General features: G+C 50.6%; 1 protein-coding gene across 1 annotated transcript in view; it reads left to right on the top strand.

Annotated features, from left to right (window-relative positions):
* Window positions 1-18,219, top strand: part of NMT1 (N-myristoyltransferase 1) — a 30,741-nt gene extending 12,522 nt beyond the window's left edge. The window contains exons 3-12 of the mRNA XM_015086561.3: window positions 1,685-1,829; window positions 8,832-8,950; window positions 9,536-9,627; window positions 10,499-10,615; window positions 11,424-11,594; window positions 12,397-12,505; window positions 15,101-15,271; window positions 15,896-16,063; window positions 17,042-17,179; window positions 17,844-18,219. Of these exons, the coding sequence (XP_014942047.1) occupies window positions 1,685-1,829; window positions 8,832-8,950; window positions 9,536-9,627; window positions 10,499-10,615; window positions 11,424-11,594; window positions 12,397-12,505; window positions 15,101-15,271; window positions 15,896-16,063; window positions 17,042-17,179; window positions 17,844-17,864 (1,251 nt within the window). The 3' untranslated portion in view covers window positions 17,865-18,219. The remainder of the gene's footprint in view (window positions 1-1,684; window positions 1,830-8,831; window positions 8,951-9,535; window positions 9,628-10,498; window positions 10,616-11,423; window positions 11,595-12,396; window positions 12,506-15,100; window positions 15,272-15,895; window positions 16,064-17,041; window positions 17,180-17,843) is intronic.
* Window positions 18,220-18,916: the final 697 nt, after the last annotated feature.

Raw genomic sequence — 18,916 nt, forward strand, 5'->3', positions numbered from 1 at the left:
TGAAAAAAAAAAAACCACACCCCACCGTTATTGACCACCGTGTTGGCCAGGTTCTTGCCCGGTGCTTCATTTAAATTAACCCCAAACCTTCAACATCCCTACTAGGGAGGTGGGGGTCTTCCTCGTTTTTAAGATGAGAGCAGTGGCTCAGCCACATCTCTGGGTCAGGGATTCTAGCCCAAGCCCGTGATTTGGCTTTAGAGACTTTTGTTTCATTGTTTGTCTGGGGGTGGGCATTTAGAAGACTCCAGGGGGATTTGAGCTCGAGCATGTATCAAAGTGATTCACTTTGAAATTAGAAATATCTAACAAAACACCATTTACACAGCATCTGCATGCTAGAGCAGGTAGCAGTGAAGAATCTAGGAAAAACAATAAGACGGAGAAAATGAAAATCACTCGTAGTCCTGTCTCCAGGAAAGATGCACTGTAAACATGTTCGTTTATGTTCTCCCTGTCCTCTATCTAAATGGGAAAAGAAAACGGTAAAGTAAAAATATCAGAAGAAATTATGAGTATTTTTATATAATCGTAAGCCTGACATAAGACCCAGAAACCATAAGAGAAAAATTGACAAATTTAAAACTTTTCTGTAAAAGTTAAAAAGATAAACAACAGGCTGGAAAAATATTTGTAATACATGAACCAGTTTAAACAAATGAAATGAGTAGGCAGTTTACAAAATTAAAACTGTTCCATCAGTGTATGAAAAGATGGTTAAATTCACAATGAATGAAAGAAAATTAAAGTAATATTTTTTTTTCTCCTAGATTGGTAGAGTTTTAAGATTTGGCAAATCTTATGATGAGGGTAAGGAGAAACGTGCTCACTTGGTTATTAATTGATATTAGTTAAATGAACACACTGTTCATTGCGCTCTTAGTTGATACTCTGTTTTTAGAGAGCAAGTTGATGATATATAATTTCAAATGTACATATCCTTTGACCCAGCACGCCTTTTTCTTAGGCTTCCTCCTACAGAAATATGTATCCCAGTGAACAAAAATAGATGTACAAGAAGGTTCATTACAGCATTGTGTGTAAAGCTGAAGAACAAAACCACAGAAATGCCCATCGGTGAGAGACTCACTGAATATACTATGGTCCAGGCACAAAGTGGACTCAGTTGTTAGAATAAGCAGGTCTGTGTGTCCACATGGAAGGGTCTCTAAGACATAGTGTTTAAAGAACAGCTTGTAGAATAATACCATATGATCCAGTTCTAGTTTTTGAAAATTGTGTGTGTGTGTGTGTGTGTGTGTGTGTTTGGAGCTTGCATGCAAAAAAGCCTGAAATTATATTTGCCTCTTTTCACCCTACCTCCTAAATTAAGACTGTTGATGACAAGGATTATATTTAAGGGGTGGGTTTGTTGGTTTTTTACTTTCTGTATGTTTTACACATTTCTGCATTGTTTGAAATTTGACACTGAGCACGTATTCCTTTTGCCATCAGACATCATGAGACCAAGAAGGAGAAACCCAGTGGGAAGCACCCACCTTTTAAATAGCCCATTGCCAATCACTCTTTTCCCAGTTGTCGTATGACACCTGACCTCTGGGATTGGGATGGAGGAACCACGCCCCTTCCTTGAGTTGCACCCCTTAACTACTGAATTAGTGATTAATCAAAAGTGCTTGTTAACAAAATGGGCCTTTTCTCTCCCCAACTTTGTCTTGTCCAGATGAACTCTTTGCCAGCAGAGAGGATCCAGGAAATACAGAAAGCCATTGAACTGTTTTCAGTGGGTCAGGGACCTGCCAAAACCATGGAGGAGGCTAGTAAGCGAAGCTACCAGTTCTGGGACACGCAGCCTGTCCCCAAACTGGGTATGTATGTGCTTTCTTCCCCTGGTGAGGGCGAGGGATGTATCTTAGCCGTGCTTAGGATGCCTTGCTGAATCTGTGAGGGAGGACAGTAGAGTCCTGGACTTCCTTCGTGGTTATTTTTAGAAGGTGGTCTTTAAAATGTAGTATAGAAATGACTAGGGGTGCCTGGCTGGCTTATTCGGTTAAGCATCCTACTCTTGATTTTAGCTCAGGTCTTGATCTTAGGGTCATTCGTGAGTTCAAGCCCCAAGTTGGGCTCCACACTGGGTGTGGAGCCTACCTTTTTTTTTTTTTTTTTTTTAATGTTTATTTATTTTTGAGAGAGCAAGCACAAGCAGGGGAGGGCCAGAGGGGGAAGGAGGGGACAGAGGATCTGAAGAAGGGTCTGCGCTGACAGCAGAGAGCCTGACTCGGGGCTCGAACTCACAAACCATGAGATCATGACCTGAGCTGAAGTCAGACGCTTAACAGGCACTTAACCAGGCATCCCTGGTTTGGAGCCTACTTTAAAAAAAAAAAAAAAAAAAAGGAATGGAAAAGACTAATGTTCAGGGACCTTACTATTTCACAGGAGTTCATGTTGAGAACAAATACTGATTGTTTTAGTCCATTGTCATCTACTGTAAGTCACAAAGAAAAACAGTATATTGGCACACGGTCAGTGGAGATGTGTGCCTATGGGTCTGTCTTCCCACAAAGAGTTTTACAGAGGGGCTGTCTTGTTTATCTGGGCAGATGTCTCATCCTGGGTTGGGCTGAGTCCCCAGCCTCTTCCCTTTGTCAGCCGGTGCACGCTTACCAACTGCAGGTAATTTTGACATTTGCTTAACCACAATTGTTCAACCCCTGGAAATACCCTGTGCAGGTTTGGTTGGCACTCTTTAAAACAGCTATACTGAACTCTGAAAGGGGTGGGACAGGCAGAAAATGTAAAGAGATGACATAACAGGCGAGTTAGAGATTCCTGCTGAGACCAAGCCACAGCTAACGTTGATGGCTAACTTCAGATGCTGCTGTTGACAAAAAGTTTCTGGAGTGGTTACATCACAATTCTGGGCCCGATTTCTATTTTCTCTGTGACTGAGAAAGTAAGTATGTTGAAAAAACATGGGTTCAGATACCAAATGTAAGTGGCCTTCAGGTTGTGCATGTACTGATCGCCTCCAGGATGTTTGGTCTGGAGGAGGGGGCAGGGGCAGGGTAGCGCCAGAGACTGGAGAGGGGAGAGGGGAAAGGGGCAGCTGGAATGGATAACGGGGGTTATCTATTCCAGAGGTGGGAAGTATGCGACACGGGGAGGTGCTACTCAAAGTGTGATCCTCAGGCCAGCAGAGTGGGCATTGCTTAAAAGCTTGTAGACATGCAGACTCTGAGGCCTCACCCCAGACCTGTGGAGTTCGAACTTGCAGGGGATTTGTGTCCACTTTGGAAGTTTCAGAAACTACTCTAGAGCAGATGCAGTTCTTGGACAGTGTAATCATAATCCAGAAGCAAGCTGAGGTGTGCCCCTCAGGGGGTGGAAAGCAAAAACACTGCCTGGATGGTGAGGAGCGGTGAATCGGCAGTGGGCATTATTCTAGAACCCTGTCCCGACCTACCTGCTTGTTTGTCAGGCTGCCCAGGTCAGCCAGGCCCCAGGCCCACTGGCTAAGCCCTCCAAGAAGGCTTTGGATCACAGCAATGCTGTTACTAGGACATTACTAGGAACGGGTCCCAGGGACTACTCCCCACCAAGGAGCAGGAAGAATGCAGACAGCAGCACACTCCGCTTCTGAGTGAGATGCACGACAGCATTTTGTGGTGGCTGCCAGGCATCCTGGCCCAGTTTTCAGATGGGGCTTGGGGGTTTTGGTCTGGTTTTACTCTTCATTAGGAATTTGCAAATGGGTAACTTAGCTTCATTCTTCATAGACATGGAACCCAGTAAAGAGGTAAATTGAGATCCATGGACTTCTGTTCCTCATTAGTCCTGTCACACTGTGTTGTTTGCCTCAGTTTCTCCTGTAAATATAGAGAGTGCTCCAAGGGTTGTCAGAAAGTTCACGAGAAAGCCACACATTTGCTCCTGAGAGCTTCCTGACGCTTTCAGGAAGGTGGAGCGAGGTCAGCTGTATTTCTTCTGGGTGTGCCTTCTGGGCCATCTACAGTGTGGGGTGCTGGGGAAGGGCTGGTGCCCTGAGCACCTGACCAGTCTGCCTTTCAGGTCCACGGTCAGGCCCAAATGAAGGATTCCTTTGTTTTAGTGAGTTAGCCTGGCAGAAAGCACCACATTACAGGCTTTGATCGGTCGTGTGGCTGACATGTCAGCCTAGTTCTTCCAAGTATCCTGAGGGTAGTGCAACTTACAGCTTCTTGCTATGATTTTTTTCCCCTGAGGTGGGGCCAGTGATCATGCCTGTCAAGTGTACTGTTTACTCCCCACCTTGTTGGGAGAGGTAAGATTAGGTTGTATTCCACTGAAGAGACCTGGAATTCTTGAGAAGTTTACAGCCATCCTAAGTTCACCACAAAGGGCCTTCTAAATAGCATGTTTTGGGCTGTGTGACCGTTCTGTGTTCCCAAATACAAGCATAACTCTGTTCCCAAATAAACTTTTCAGATCATGTCCTTCTACTTTTTCAAAGTCCCCACTTTCCCACTGTAGTAGAGGCATGTGGAACCCTCTCTTTTCCCCCTCATCTCCGTGGATTGGAATCTCGTCACTCTTATGTTAGTTTTAATTTTTTTTATGTATTTAATGTGTTTTAAGATTTTATTTATTAAAAAATGTATTTTTAATGTTTATTCTTTTGAGAGAGAGAGAGCGTGCGAGCAGGGGAGGGGCAGAGAGCGAGGGAAACACAGACTCTGAAGCAGGCTCCAGGCTCTGAGCTGTCAGGACAGAGCCCGACATGGGGCTGGAACTCACGAACCATGAGATCGTGACCTGAAACAAAGTTGGACGCTTAACTGACTGAGCCACCCAGACGCTCCTTAAAGATTTTATTTTTAAGTAACCTTTACACCCAACGTGGGGCTAGAAGTCACAACCCCGAGATCAAGATTCTCATGCTCTACTTAGTTTTTATAAGTAGCTACCCAAGGGAGGACTTGGACTTGTACGTAGTTTCTCTGGGCTCCGAGAGAGAAACCTCCCCACTCTTACCTTCATCCACGCCCTATTCATTTGGTTTAAAGTCTCCCAAATTTGGGGGTGCCTGGGTGGGTCAGTTAAGCGTCCAACTGTGGCTTGGGTCACGATCTTGCAGTTTGTGGGTTCGAACCCCGTGTCGGGCTCTCTGCTGTAAGCTCAGAACCCTCTTGGGATCCTCTGTCCCCCTGTCTCTTCTGTCCCACTCACACACGAGCTCTCTCTCTCTCTCTCAAAAATGAGTAAACATTTAAAAATAAGATAAAGTCTCTGCACGCCTGGGTGGCTCAGTCGGTTAAGCGTCTGACTTCAGCTCAGGTCATGATCTCATGGTTTGTGAGTTTAAGCCCTACGTCGGCTCTGTGCTGACAGCTCAGAGCCTGGAGCCTGCTTCAGATTCTGTGTCTCATTCTCTCTGCCCCTCCCCCACTTGTGCCCTGTCTCTATCAAAAATAAATAAATGTAAAAAAAAATTAAAAAAAAAATAAGATAAAGTCTCCCAGATCTCACATTCTTTGTTTCCGAGTCCTTCATGGTTGCTGCATTGTGTGGTTTTGAATCTTTGATGTTGGAAGACAGAACGTTGTGGGGAAAGGGTACAGAAAGAAACCCTCTGAAAATCCAGGGTTTTCTTTTTTAAAGTTTCCAGCATCCTCAGTTGGCTACTTGGTTTGGGTGGTCTAGAGATCATTGGCTGCACTCCCAGCATGCTCTGAGGCAGCTTTCCACACCAACGCAGGAGGAGGCACTCAAGAGCCCTGAGAAGCTGGAGGATAGGTCACTCCCTGCAGGTGGAAGCCTTGAAGCTAGGCTGGCAGGAGAACATTGCAGGAGGCTCTGGCCACTTCTGCGCTTCGTTGGCACCCTAGACTGTGAAGCTTTCTGAGTATTTCCTGTAACTCTGCTTTGTCAGCTATGTCTCCAAGATATCAAACAGCCTTGAGGCAACCTGGGAGAACTGGTTTGTCATTGTTGGGGGCCCTCATCTTGCTGGGTGGCAGGTGCCCGTGATGATGAGGACCTATGCTGTTGTATTCATCAGCTCCCAACCCAGAACTGGCACATTCTAGGACTCCATGAACATGTGATGAAGGAGTGAATGGAAATGCTTGTTGCTTAGAGTGCCTAGTAACCAGCATAAGTGAAAAGATTTAGCCTTTTTTTTTTTTTTTAATGTTTATTTTTGGGAGAGAGCGAGAGAGAGAGCGTGAGCAGGGGAGGGTCAAAAGAGAGAGAGGGAGACCTAATCTGAAGCGGGCTACAGGCTCTGTGCCATCAGCACAGAGCCTGACACAGGGCTTAAACTCACAAGCCGTGAGTTCATGTGACCTGAGCCCAAGTCGGATGCTTACCCGAGTAAGCCATCCAAGTGCCCCTATTTTTTTTTAAGTAAGCTCCACACTCAGTATGGAGCTCAGTGTGGGGCTTGAACTCATGACCCAAGATCAAGAGTCAGACACTTGGGGTGCCTGAGTGGTTCATTTGGTTAAGCGTCTGACTCTTGAATTTGGTTCAGGTCTTGATCTCATGGTTCTTTTTTTTTTTTTTTTTTACTTATTTCAAAGTTTTTTGTTTTTTGTTTTGTTTTTAATTTATTTTGAGAGAGACAGAGCTTGAGCTGTGGAGGGATGGAGAGAGAGAGAGAGAGAGAGAGAGAGAGAGAGAGAGAGAGGACGGATATCCCAAGTAGGCTTTGTAGAGTCAGCACAGAGCCCGATGTGGGGTTCGAGCCCATGAAACCCATGAGATCATGACCTGAGCTGAAATCAGGAGTTGGATGCTCAACCAACTGAGCCACCCAGGTGCCCCATGATCTCACGGTACTTGAGTTCAAGCCCTCCATCGGGCTCTGTGCTGACAGCACGGGGAGCCTGCTTAGGGTTCTTTCTCCCTCTCTCTGCCCCTCCCCTTCTTGCACGGGCATGCTCATTCATTCTCTTTCTTTTTCTCTCTCTCTCAAAATAAACATTAAAAAAAAAAATCAGATGCTTAACTGACTAAGTCACCCAGGTACCCCTGAAAAGATTTAGCCTTGAGATTATTGTAGTACAGTGGGGAAGACCACCACTATCTTGTCCATGGAAATCATTTAGAAAAAAATAAAAAGATTCTGAAGTTAGGGGCGCCTGGATCGCTCAGTTGGTTGAGTGTCCCAACTCTTGAGATCATGATCTCAGGTCATGATCCCAGGGTCCCACATTGGGCTCTGTGCTGGGCGTGAAGCCTGCTTGGGATTCTCTCTCTCCCTCTGCCCCTGTCCCCAATTTGCGCTCTCCCGCAAATAAATAGTTTCTGGAGTTAAATGTATTTTGGAAAGGGTATAAATTCAATAGAAGGCCGGGAAGATCAACCAGCACCTCAACAAGACTAGCGTAGACATCTTAGTACTTTCCAAGGGTCTAGCCCTCAACTTTGTAGCCTCCCAAAATTTTGCATGGTGGTGAATTAGAATTAGATTGACTTATATTCAATTAATTCACAAGGGCCACTTTATGAATATATCAGAAGGCCAGTTTCTAAACTAGGGAAGAAAAATATAACCTCTTTCCCAAGCAAACCTACTGGGGAGCCTGATGTAAATTGGAGGTAGCTGGACGCTTCCTTGCTATGTGTCCTCGCTGTTGCTTGCGCTTTCCAGTTTGTGACTCTTAGCATGTTGGTAATGACTTGTTGATGAAATATTCACCAGAAGATGGGACATCTCGTGGGAACAGGGACCTTGTCTTTTTCCTGCCGTATCCCAGTGCGTGACATCCGAAGCAGGGTGTTGTTCACGAAATGTGTTGAGTGAGAGAAAGTTAGATGGTCAGTCCCAAACAGTGTTGTCCTCAGCTCCTAGCCTGAGCTGGCCGTTTCCGCTATCCCTGCCCCATGGGTCCATGACTGGGGAGGGTCTGCAGCTGCCTGTTACACATTAGAATGACATGTTTGGGCCAGGGGTCTGAAAGTCAGGAAAAGCCCAAATTGAGTGCCTAGTGTGTACAGAGCCTGATGCTGGGAGCAAGCAGTGTGGGTCCCTTTTGAAGGCTCAGTTTTCAAAACACATTAAACGTTGCCTTCTTCCAGTTGTGAGTATGAATGAGCTATGAATTGTAGACACTAAATAATTCCAAGGGCCAAAATTAAGTGGTCGATTTGTTCAGGTGTCTCACATGAGTCCATTTGGGCTGTGTGCGGGTATCAGGGCTGTATCGTCTGACACCCCCAAGCGCTCCCCACACACTCCACAGAGGAGGGGTGTCCGTCCAGGGTGGGGATGTCATGTCAAGGGTAACTTCCTGGCAGCGTTGTGTGGATTCAGTGATTGAGCCTAAAGATACTCGCAGGACTCTGTAAACACTGAGGGGCCAAGTTGGCGGCAGCAGTTAACTGGCCCACGTTGCTGAAAGCCAAGGCTAGCAGGGCCAAGATTGAGCCTGGCGCCTCGATGCCATCATCTGGTTCAGCAGTGGGCCCGGTGCATTGTTGCTGTTGACACAAAAGCAGCCTTGTTGCAACTCCTTATAAATCCATCCAGGTTGATGGGCCTGAGCCAGGACCATGAGAGTTGTTTTTACACCAGCCGGGAGGCAGGAAGCCAAATTAGTCAAGATAAATGTTTGTCATTTAGTAACCGAAGGGAGGTTTAAAAGAATTTCCAAAAAACCAAGCACCTTGGATCTTAGTGATTATTCTGAAGCTTTGCCACGAGTTGGCTCTCAGTTGGGGACGAAGGGTAGCTGGAAAGATGGTCTGCAGTTGCCAAGCACAGAGTGTTCTTCAGATGGAGGGCTCCTGGGGACAGGAGGAATTTGCTGCGGTCGATGTCTAAGCTGAGCCCCCGCTTGCCTCCCCCGGGAGACAGAGGGTGAGGCTCTGCGCTCTTCTTCCAGGAGAAGTGGTGAACACCCATGGCCCCGTGGAGCCTGACAAAGACAACATCCGCCAGGAGCCCTACACCCTGCCCCAGGGCTTCACCTGGGATGCCTTGGACCTGGGGGACCGCGGTGTGGTGAGTAGGCCTGGGCAGCCCGCAGTGTGGATTGAGTGCCACTTTGAGTGAGCCCTGCTGTCCATACGGAGACAGCTACTACTCAAGACTTTCTCAAGGACTCTGTTGAGAGCCAATCAAAGCAGGTCGGAGCAGACACACCCCTCTCCCACCCCGGTCCCCTGTCTTTTACCTCTGGGGCCTGCCTGAGATGCCCCATTAAATAGCCCTTGGCTTCTCGGGCAGGTGGAGAGTTAAGCTCTGTAGCTCCCTAGAGTAATACCCTACTGCCATGTGTTCATTTGTCTCGTTCATCTTTTTATCTGTTCCCTGTTGTAACGACGCCGTGGCTGGTTAGTTGGCTGACATTGACATTCTTGCCCTGCCCCTCTGTGTACTTGGGTCACAGCCGCTCTACTTCTCCATGGCTCAGTTTCCTAGTACAGCTGGGGTGCTTGTTCCAAAAGAGTCCGTGCCATGCCTGGAGTGAAAAGGGTTTATGAGATGAAACATGGTTTTTGATAGTTTACCTTGTCCCTCCGAAAAGCTTTGAGCCCCAGGATGTCGGGCAGAGTGGTTCTGAGGCTGCCCCTTGTCTCTCTGCAGCTGAAAGAACTCTATGGCCTCCTGAATGAGAACTACGTGGAGGATGATGACAATATGTTCCGGTTCGACTACTCCCCGGACTTTCTGCTGTGGTGAGCTGTGAGGGCTTCCTGGCTCGGGTGGGCGTGGGGCAGGGCCACCACAGCGGGCCCACTTTCTCATCCTTGCTAAGAACCAGCCTTCAGACGCAAGCTAGTGTGTCTATTTTGAATCCCCACATCTGAAGGAGAGAGGGTTGCTTTCAGTGGAGCTAAGAATCAAAACCTTATTTAAGGTAGAATGACTGGGTGAGGGAGGCCTTTGTGGCATCAGTACCCAGAAGAGATTGGTGTGTTGTGTGGTGACTTTGTGTAAGAGGGGAAGGAGGGACGAGACCTACTGAGATTTCAAAAGAAAGAAAAGTCCTTTTCTATCCAGTTGCTGAGCATGCCCGGTTATATGAAAATGGCCTTGCCTGGCTGAGCCATCCAGCCTCCTGGGGCCATGTTTAGTGTCCAGGAATGTAGAGGCCTGAGGCTGAAATGGAGAGGGATGACTGCCTGAAAAGGGAAGACTGGGCAGGCAGAAAGAGGGGGTGATGGTGTCCGGGGGACAGGTGGAGACCAGAGCTCTGGGTTCTCTGTGATCTGCTCCCAACCACAGGACCCACTGGAGTCTGAGCCAGTGAGGCCCGTCCTCCAGCGTAAGCTGTCATGGTGAGTGAGCACAAAGAAATTGGATCGGGTGCGAAGTCCTTAGTGTGACAGCTTGGATTGGGTGGGTAAGTAAGCCAAATGGGCTGAGCTGCAGGAAGGGGCTCTGGCTCAATCCCATGTGTGTCCCGGAGGGCTTGGCCCTATGGAGAATTTAGCTGGTAACCCCCAGGGAGGTGTAGCAGGAGCTTAGAACAGACTCAGCTATGGAGCCCAAGCAGCCTGCCCAGCCCACTGGTCAGCAGCACCATGGCCTCTGTCTCTCTTCTAGGGCTCTCCGGCCACCTGGCTGGCTCCCCCAGTGGCACTGCGGGGTTCGAGTGGTCTCAAGTCGGAAACTGGTTGGGTTCATCAGTGCCATCCCAGCAAACATACACATCTATGACACGTAAGCACCAGCACCACCCCCTACGCCCCACATCCCCACCATCCTGCTTGGTCTGGGAGCGAGGGAAGAAAAGATACACGTACCTTCCACAAAAGGAAGGGTGAAGATCCCTTGAAGGGAGGGAACTCAGGTCCTGGGGATAGAAATTCATCATAGGAACCATGTCTTTTGCTCTGAGTTGTTGCTGGTTCTCTCATTTGTGCCCTGGGCTGAACGGGGTCCACCCTGAGGACCAGCGTGCTACCTGCACAGGGACTCAGTGTTTGTGCTTGCACCCGTCACGTGGTGGTGCACTTGAACAGCTTCAGAAACAGGCCGGAGCCAGTGTGACTCAACATCCAAACCCTCACGGGACCTCCGAGCTCTGCTCTTCACATTTTCCCTGGAAACATCAGAACTATCTGCTGCAGTCTTCTGGGCTTACAGGCCTCGGATTCTAGTGGGAGTTAGAACCCTTGAAATTCCAGGATAGCCCTTGACTTACTCTGAGATGCCCTGCCAGCTAAAGGTGGGCATCCTGCTATTGGGGATCCATGAGGTAGATCCTGGTGGTGCCTTCAGATAAAGGGGTTTGCTTGAGCCCCACCTCCCATGGAAAGCGCGGTCTGGTTGAAGGGAGTGGGTTCCTTGCCTGGTGCAGAGCAGCGGCGGGGTCGAGGGACTCCACGTGCCAGCTGTCGGGTGCAGGTGGTGGCAGGACGCGTGCCTGAGCTGAAGGCCCCCCTCCCTACACGGTGGCTCCAGGAGCTTGAGGGAGTATCTTCCCCATTAAAAGCCTGGTCACTGGGAGTTCTCCCTTTCTCTCCAGAGAGAAGAAGATGGTGGAGATCAACTTCCTGTGTGTCCACAAGAAGCTGCGCTCCAAGAGGGTGGCTCCGGTCCTGATCCGGGAGATAACCCGGCGAGTTCACCTGGAGGGCATCTTCCAAGCTGTTTACACTGCCGGCGTGGTATTACCAAAGCCTGTTGGCACCTGCAGGTAAAGATCTCTTACAGGGCGCTCGAAGTCCGGGCGTGCCCACTCCAGCTGAGGAGCTCGTGCTTCAGACTCGCAGTGCCGGCGCTAAGTTGGTGCCCGCCCCAGAGCATGTCTCCTGTCTGATAAGGTGGCAGGTGGGCGCCCACGGAAGCCAGGTAGGGAGCACAGAAGAGTGAAGGGGGAGGTTGTAGGCACAGACAGGAGAGCGGGTGCCCTGTCCAGAGGGCTTAGCCATTCTCAGCTCCCACTGATTCCTGCCTTTTGGAGAAGGGAGGGCAGTCTGCTGGGGATTTGCTTTAGCTTTTAAGGACCAGCCCAAATCAGGATTTTGATGGTAAATGTCCAGAGGTGTTCGGTGGTTGGCTCAATTTTGTTTTGAATATTATGTGGGCCAAAGAGACATGTCGGATCCCCGTGTGAGCCAGGGACAGTCTCTGCCTCAAATTCAGAAGAGAAACAGCAGGCGAAGGCAGTAGAGGAGGGAGGAGGAGGATAAACATTCCGAGACCTAGAAGGTTTTCCATGGACTTCATTCCACAAGTGACGGTTGCTCTTCCCAGACAACTGCTGTAACAGAGAAGTGGCTTTTGAAATCAGGAAAGACAAATAGGAAATCCAGGAAGAGCTGTGGCAGGTCTGCTCTTACTGGTGGGATGTTGGCGAGCCCAGCGCCACCACTGGCGCTTATAGGGCCTTGGCGGGTCTCTCACGCCACCTGCTGGCCATCTGGAGAGCTCCATGCCATCGCCCTCCTTGGGACTTGCCAGAATCCTCTGAGGACAGGACATTTGTGTCCCTACAGGTACTGGCATCGGTCCCTAAACCCTCGGAAGCTGATTGAAGTGAAGTTCTCCCACCTGAGCAGAAATATGACCATGCAGCGTACCATGAAGCTCTACCGACTGCCAGAGGCCAGTGGTGCCCTGAGGCGCTGGGCAGGGGCAAGAGAGGCCGAGGAGATCCTGGCCCTGGGCAGGAATGCAGCAAGGCTTTGGCGGGGTGATGGGAGCGGGAGCTCATCAGAAAAGTGACCCACTTCGTCGTTTCTGGATTCCAACCCTCCTGCCTCTGCTGTTTCTGTTGTCTGTAGCAAGGGTTTTATTTTAGTTTTGCTTTCTCAGTTCTCCTGTGTCTGCACCTGAGCTAGCTTCCCTGTCATCTGTTGATGAGCTCAGAGAATATCTATCCTCTGTGATTTTAGCCTTAGCGAAGTATAAAGAGCAAGATGAATCTACTCACTGACCTGCAGCGCAGCCCAGAGCCCAGTATGAATACGCTCTAGAGCATCTGGTGGGCAGGGAAAGGAGGGGTGACCCCAGCCTGTGAGGGAAGCCTCGATTTCTCTTTCTTTCTTTCTTTCTTTCTTTCTTTCTTTCTTTCTTTCTTTCTTTCTTTCTCTTCTTTCTTTCTTTCTTTCTTTCTTTCTTTCTTTCTTTCTTTCTTTCTTTCTTTCTTTCTGTTTATTTTTGAGAGAGAGACAGAGCATGAGCAGGAGAGGGGCAAAGAGAGAGGGAGACACAGAATCTGATGCAGGCTCCAGTCTCTGAGCTGTCAGCACAGAGCCCGATGTGGGGCTCAAAACCCATGAACTGTGAGATCATGACCTGAGCTGAAGTCGGATGCTCAACCGACTGAGCCACCCAGGCGCCCCTGTAAGCCTCAATTTCTAATCCCAGCCATCTGCGCCCCCCCCAACGCCCACCTCAATCCAAATTTGGCTGGTGAAGGACTAGGCAGCCTTGAGTGAGCTGGTTTTCTGCTCTGGGTCTCAGGTTACCTAGTTTCTCAATGAAAGAAATGCTGCTCCTTGCTCCCCAGTTGTGTGTGGTTTCAGGATCCCACCCCCCCCCCCCCCCGCTCTGAAGGCCACGTGTCTTCCCACAGAGCTCTTCCATTCCGTGGCAGCACAGCCACTGGGCACCTGCAGACCAGAGGGGCACCCGCCTGGATTCATCAGCCACCAGACTGGCGTAATCACCCTGGAATTGGGCTCCTCCCGCACTGGCCCCGGGTCGACAGTGTCCAGATTTGAGAGACGGTGTAGCGCAGTTAGATACTGCCCCAAAGATCAGATTTGGGAGGGCTGTGATGGAAGTCTTTCTGTTATTATGACAGACTTGTCTTGAGTTTTAGGCAGGCAAAGAGCATTCTTACAGGGGTGTCATAGCTAGAAGGGTGTCTCTGGATCTCCCCACCTGTGGGTGAGAGGCCCTTTCAGTGCAGGATTGGAGGTGTCATTGTGGGAGCCACCATGTAGAAACGAGGTCAGTGAGTGTTCTCTGGAGACATCAGGATTAGCGAGAATTTGGGTGGGGAGAGATCCTCAAACTCTTTCAAAAGCAGTTTCTACACAGGGAAGCAATTGTATCAGGCAGTCCCCAAGATACAGAAACTGTAACTCCCCCCTGCTTTCAGGCTTGGCTGACCCCACCTTTGTGTGTTGGGCCTTTGGGGATGTTCTGTCGGCACCAGTATTTACTCCGGAGCATCACATGGCTTCATTCCACTGAAGCCTTCCTTAAGAAAAAGCAGCTGTGGGGTGGGATCCTGATTTAAGATGAACTCCCAGGAGTTTGGTGCTTTTCTTCAGGATTTAACTTGCAGCAGGCCCTGCTGGAGGTCCTACTGGTGCAGGGTCCGAACAGACAGACAAAGCAGGCGTCTGGTGTGGACTCTGCTGGGCCCACGGGCTCCACCGGGCCTAGACTGGAAGCTGGTCTGTGACATGCTCTAAGTCTGCCGGAGAGAGACCAGCCCAGGAGGAGATCAGCTACAGTTCAGTGGGAGATGGCGAGGGTTCAGAAGAAAGGAGCCAAGAAAGGCTCCACTAGGCTGATGGGTAACACTGGGCTGGGCCTTCCCCAGCACATCCATGAGGGTTTTGCTCTGTCACAGCACTGTTGACATTTGAGGCTGGGTCATTTTTTGTCATGGGGAGTGGCTTGTTCATTGTAAGATGTTTAGCAGCTTCCCTGGCTCCTGCCCACTAGATGCCAGTAGTGCCCCTCCCCCTTGTGCCAACTGAAAATGTCTCAGAGTATTGTCAGATGTCCTCCGGGGCATAGTTGCCCCCATTAAGAACCACTGGGCTGGAACGACAGGACAGTCAGAACTGCCAGCTGATCCAGAGGGTGGACTGTCTTGTACTCCGTGTTAGGGAATTGAGAGCAAGGGAGGGGCGTGATGGGTTGTGTTTCCTTAAGCAGGTGGCCGGGCCATATGGATGAGCGATCAAAGCGATAGCCTCAGCCAGAGAGCGTAGCCTTCACTAGGAGGGAGAGGGCCAGAGACCCCGATAAGGCAGGACTCGGGCCTGAGTGCAGTGGGGCCGTGAGCGAGGGGCCATCGCCAGGGGTGACTGAGGATTGTCTCTTGAGCACCTGGGTGGATGGATCCAGGGTTGGGGTAGGAAAGGAGACTGTGAAGTTTTTGGTTCCTGCAGGACATGAGAGGGAGCCAAGATGCTCACGGCACAGCTGATACTGTGTCGTCTTTCTTCATTCCAGACTCCCAAGACAGCTGGACTGCGACCAATGGAAAAAAAGGACATTCCAGTAGTGCACCAGCTCCTCACCAGGTACCTGAAGCAGTTCCACCTCACACCGGTCATGAGCCAGGAGGAAGTGGAGCACTGGTTCTACCCCCAGGAGAATATCATAGACACTTTTGTGGTGGAGGTGAGTGGGGAGGGGTGTTCCGGGCCCGGGTGAGGCATCCTCCTCGAGCGGCTAGGTTTCTCACACTCGGTGACTGAAGATCCAGCCGGTTGATGGCAGTGTTGGCATCCTAGACTTCCTTGGCCCTCCTTGCTTGGTCCTCCCTGAAGAACGGAAGTTGTAGCTTGTACTTGCTAAAATGGTGCCCTCTGGACTTGGCACGGGCCCTTCTTTCCTTTATCCCAACCCCCAGTCCCCACTGGTGACACAGTAGAAGAGAACTGGTCCCTTTTCCTCAGGTAAGCCTTCGTTTCCCTGGCCGTCCGGCTTGAGGTGGTGCGGGCCGGGCATCAGGGACACCGTCTGGGGGAGCGTGAGCCGCCTGAAGTCCCTGACAGTTTGCAGGCAGGGCGAGAGCTCAGCAGGGTCAGCCCCTGGTCCGGCCTGCCTCTTGCTCCCGGCTCTGTCCTCGGGTGCCCTTGGCAGTGTGTTGTCTCCTGCCTGCACATGCTGTTTCGGTGTGCCCCCATTGTTCTGAGGGGGCAGAGCTGCCTGCGGGTGGTGTGGAAGCAATAGGAAACACTGTTCCCAGGCTGCAGGATCACCGCGCGTGCGTGACGTTGCCTTCTATTGTTTTCCCTGCAGAATGCAAACGGTGAAGTGACAGATTTCCTGAGCTTTTATACACTTCCCTCCACCATTATGAATCACCCAACCCATAAGAGTCTAAAGGCTGCTTATTCTTTCTACAACGTCCACACCCAGACCCCTCTTCTAGACCTCATGAGCGACGCCCTTGTTCTCGCCAAAATGGTGAGGAGCAGACTGGAGGGCCTGGACACGTGTGGGGAAGGGCAGTGGGAGCAGTGGTGAGCACAGCTGGCCTCCCGCTCTGCTGAGGAAGGGGCCCACCACTCCTCAGCCAGCGGCTCAAAACTAGGAGGACCCACATGAAGTGAAGTCACTGAACTCCTGATTTACTTCAGTGAGTTTCGTTCTCACGGGAGACGCTCCCAAGGAGCCTGAACAGCCAGGCCTGCTCCGGGAGTAAAGGGGTTCTCCTTACGACTTCCCCAGCATGGCAATGGGGAGATTGGTCCCTGTCGTGGTGAGTCATTGGAGTGGCTGACTGTAGCACATGGGGGGAGGTGCCCAGGCTTTAAAAAAAAAAAGAAAAGAAAAAAGACCCGAAGAGGTCAGCGTCAGTCAGTCCTTCGTCGTGGGTCCCGCCCCAACTGAGAGCGGCCCCCGTGGGCCAGCCAGATGGTGGCCAGTCTAGTCTGTGCCCCGTGAGAACTTCTGGTCAATTTGGTGAGATTTAGGAAGCGTCTTTCTCCAGCAGTGTATCAGCGGCCCTAAAGTCACAGGGTGCACACTGAGGCCTAGTAGTTGAGGTGTCTGGGGAGTAAGGGGAGGACAGAAGTGCTGAGCAGCTGCTAGGAGCCAGCTTCTCAGAGGAAGGGCTTCCGGGCTTGGTCTCCAGAGAAGACTGTGCCAATGACTAGTGTTTGGGGGAGGCAAGAGCAGTGACCCGGACGCCGAGTACACGAGTGTGCACTCGGAGGGCCAGTGAGGAGAGGCCGGGTGTGGTGGCGTTCTGAGTGTCCTGAGCGCCTCCGATGGAGAGCGGGTGCCGGCTGGAGTCTGAATTTAACGTGGATGCAGTTACAGCTTCTGAAGGGAGATTGCTGTCCTGGCCACCTGTGCCATATGGCTTTGACATGATGGAGGCAGGAGGACGAGGCAGCTTTGATCTCTCTTCACCTGTTCTTGTTTTTTCCTGCTGTGCAGAAAGGGTTTGACGTGTTCAATGCCCTGGATCTCATGGAGAACAAAACCTTTCTGGAGAAGCTCAAGTTTGGCATAGGGGACGGCAACTTGCAGTATTACCTTTACAACTGGAAGTGCCCCAGCATGGGGGCAGAGAAGGTACGTCTGCTCCTTCAGCAGGATGGGGCCACGGGACTGGGCCCTTGTCAGCTGGCGTTCCGGGCCCTGGAAAGTCTCCTCCCTCTGAGGGCCAGACCGGCAGAGTCCACATTCCCCTTTCTGCAGCAGGTGTGAAGGTGGCAGAGGGGACAGGCCCCAGAGCCATACAAAAGCAGGAACTCTGTCTCCAGCTTCTCTCCCCATGAGATGAGCCGCCTTGGCTGGCTGGAGGCAGGGCATTCAGGACCGCTTCAGGGAACCGCAGGTCGAGCTGTCCGAGGTCAGCTGGGAGGGTTAGAGTCAGAGGATCTGAGGCGTCTCCTGTGCTGGGCTACTGCCCTCATTCCCTGCATGACCCTCAGCCCTTCCTCTGATGGCTCCAGAGGGCAGCCCGGGGCTATGGTGTCCTCAGCACTTACAGAATGCGTGACAGACCAGCTGGAGGGAGGCCTCATGACGAGTGTGGTTCAGGTTGCTGGTGGTTGCTTTCCTTGAAGGAGCTGGGTGATGTACGAAGCCCCTCGTGGAAGTTGAGTGAGGGCTCCCGGCTCCTGGCGGCACTGTGCAGATCCGGTCCCTTGGACCTTCTGAACCGGGTGGGAACATGGGGCAGACTTTGGATGGCTGTCACCTCAACCTTGCCTCTCCCTGTTGGCTCTCCTAGGTTGGGCTGGTGTTACAGTAATCAGTTGCCAGTGAGATTCTGGATAAAGCCACTGAGAATTCAAACCAGAAAATGGAACCCCACCACTTGTCGGTCCAACTTTCACAAACGTGAGAATCCCTGGCAAAGGGAACAGAACTGAACCGGCTTTACCAAACCGCCGCTGAACTTGACAATTGTATTGCATTACGATGGCGTAGGCTGCGCGATGTCACCTCTGGCCGTGTCTCTGGTCTCCCTGTTTTCCAATTAATCACATCTTTACGCAGCCGTGATCAAGGGAATGTAACTGCTGAAAACTAGCTCGTGATTGGCATATTATGGAGTTAACGGGTGAATAATAAAAGTATATATATATATATTATATATATATAAATATTTTAAATACCTTTCATGTTCCAAATGTACAAGGATGCTCGGTCTCTAATGAAAAACTGAATCCAGATCATTCCTCAAAATTAGAATGCAAGGACAGTGCCAGACAAACACATACTGGTACAGTGAATTGTTTCGTTCTGAAAAGCAGGCATTGACTTTTCTTAGGGGAGCAGGAGAAAGAGGATGTGGGGAATCTTAACCGGTCTCCCTTCTGGATGGGCTGGAATGCTTATCTTCGAGAAGGCAGGGTAAGGTGGAGGGACTGTGCTGACCTTGAGGAGGGCTCAGAACTCCCAGGGCTGCAGGTGGAGTCCTGGGTGGGGCTGTCCCTACTCAGAGGCTGTCCTGCAGGGGCTGGTCCTTTTCTGCATTCTGAAACTGGGCAGCGGGGACCATCTGTGGAAACAGATTTCTTTTATGGAGTCCCTTCTTCCCTCTTCGCTCTGCTCCCTGTGGAAAGTCGTCCTGCCAACTGATTTTAAAGGGCTCTTTAGCCAGCTGTTGCCAACTTTATACGGATGAGTCCCCTGTGAGATTGATTTTCCACTGCCTGGGGTGACTGGCAGTTTGAAGGGGACCTTTGACCTCCTTGTAGCATCTGGGACCTTGTGGAGACCGTACCAGTGCAATCCTTGCTCGGCTCATCTTAGAGCGAAGAGCCAGCACCCTGACCACCCTAGGGTGTCTGGCCAAGG

Source organism: Acinonyx jubatus, chromosome E1 (genome assembly GCF_027475565.1).
Source record: "Acinonyx jubatus isolate Ajub_Pintada_27869175 chromosome E1, VMU_Ajub_asm_v1.0, whole genome shotgun sequence".
Classification (NCBI taxonomy): Eukaryota; Metazoa; Chordata; class Mammalia; order Carnivora; family Felidae; genus Acinonyx; species Acinonyx jubatus.